Source organism: Aptenodytes forsteri, unplaced genomic scaffold (assembly GCF_000699145.1).
Source record: "Aptenodytes forsteri isolate BGI_AS27 unplaced genomic scaffold, ASM69914v1 Scaffold15, whole genome shotgun sequence".
NCBI classification, from domain to species: domain Eukaryota; kingdom Metazoa; phylum Chordata; class Aves; order Sphenisciformes; family Spheniscidae; genus Aptenodytes; species Aptenodytes forsteri.
This window is the reverse complement of record NW_008795129.1, coordinates 21,117,088-21,118,533: the sequence shown is the minus strand read 5'-3', so window position 1 is coordinate 21,118,533 and position 1,446 is coordinate 21,117,088. Positions and strand designations below refer to the sequence as shown.

The window sequence follows — 1,446 nt, the reverse complement described above, 5'->3', positions numbered from 1 at the left end:
ACTTTACAGGAGTGGCAGCACGCTCGCTCTGCAGGGCCGCTCACCGGGGCAGCGCTTGGTGCAGGCTCCGGGAACAGGCGTAGGAAAGTAGATGTGAAACACGCTGCTTTACTGCTCTGCCCAGTCCCCGCTGCAGCTCTCAGTCTGGCACCTCACAGCCTGCGTGTTGGGCAAGCGGTGTCCTTGCAGAATCCACAGCCCTCCGGTACTCTTCACGCGTCCTGTGGCGGGGGCACGATCGCCCGTTAACTCCTTCCTACTACCCCGTGCAGTGAGCGAAAGCACAGAGCTCCTCCCCAAAAGCTCCTTGCCCCGTGACTGGTAATTCGAGGTTATAATGGACAAATAACAAAAAGGATGTTTCTTTCCACATAAGGGTGTGGGCAGGCATTGTTCTTCAGATCCAACCGGTTTGAACTTTCTCAGCTCTTTGCAAGTATGTTTCACTTAGAAACACATCTAAAGGCAAAGAATGTGTCTGTGAGCTTTAAAATCATCTCTTTCTCCACGGGTGCCGTATCGGCGCGTCATGCACACTGTGTTTAGTTTGAGGTAACTGTACTTCACAATTATACCACTCGTAGTCATCTGACGGTCACACGAACAGCCACAGATGCCTGCTGATAGTTACTTTAAGTAGAAGACTGAATGCACAGTGTCCCTCAAGTGCAGACGTTACCTGCTGCAAAGCTACTTGCTTGAAGGAATTCAAGGTATGCATTCCTCGGAGATAGATGCTCATTACCAAAGTATCTCTTACTTCAGAAAAACCTGGCTATTCACACCCCTGGGGCCAGTCAGGATCTCCTCCTGCTTGGGGCAGGATCAAAGGTCTCTCGATACTGCTTTGCGCTGCTAGTCATTCATCTTTTGACAGAGTGGGTTTTGTTTATCACGCTGACAAACCTAACAATTGCTCAAACTTGCTCCTTCATTCCTGCAGCTCTTCCATCCTGCACATCCCTCACCTTCAGAACCACACTTTGGTCCGCCATGCACCCGGTTTTCTGTCCTCGTTGATGCGTACCTTTGACTCATAAGTATTATAAACGGATCATTTTTTCACGGAGCATTTACTTTCAGATGTGTGTATTATCATCACCATTACTCACTTACCTGTTTCCTACGGCAACAAGTCACATACCTTGTGCATTTCACAATCAGTCCTGGACCGTGGTGCCTATCCTTGGACATATCTCCTACCTCTGCTACCTCTCATGCTCTCTCAGTGACATAAGACCTCTGGTCAGCCTCACTAATGTCAGCAGTTGCCTCAAAAGACGTAACATCAAAGATTTATTCTGCTTCCAATCTGTAGAGATCTGCAGAGGAATTTCACTCTCGATGTCTCGTAACAGAAAGGCATGCTTAGACCATATGTTCTCTGTAGCATATGGCACAGTCTTTGCCAAATCAACAAAAGCAGCTGATTCAGACACAGGGGGG

At 48.4% G+C, this 1,446-nt stretch overlaps 1 protein-coding gene across 1 annotated transcript in view; it reads right to left on the bottom strand.

Annotated features, from left to right (window-relative positions):
• BAG3 (BCL2 associated athanogene 3) overlaps nucleotides 1-995 on the bottom strand; it is a 19,417-nt gene extending 18,422 nt beyond the window's left edge. Inside the window, exons 1-2 of the mRNA XM_009278102.1 lie at nucleotides 969-995; nucleotides 45-116 (exon numbers count right to left, since the gene is read on the bottom strand). Coding sequence (XP_009276377.1) covers nucleotides 45-116; nucleotides 969-995 — 99 coding nt within the window. The remainder of the gene's footprint in view (nucleotides 1-44; nucleotides 117-968) is intronic.
• Between the last annotated feature and the right edge of the window lie 451 nt (nucleotides 996-1,446).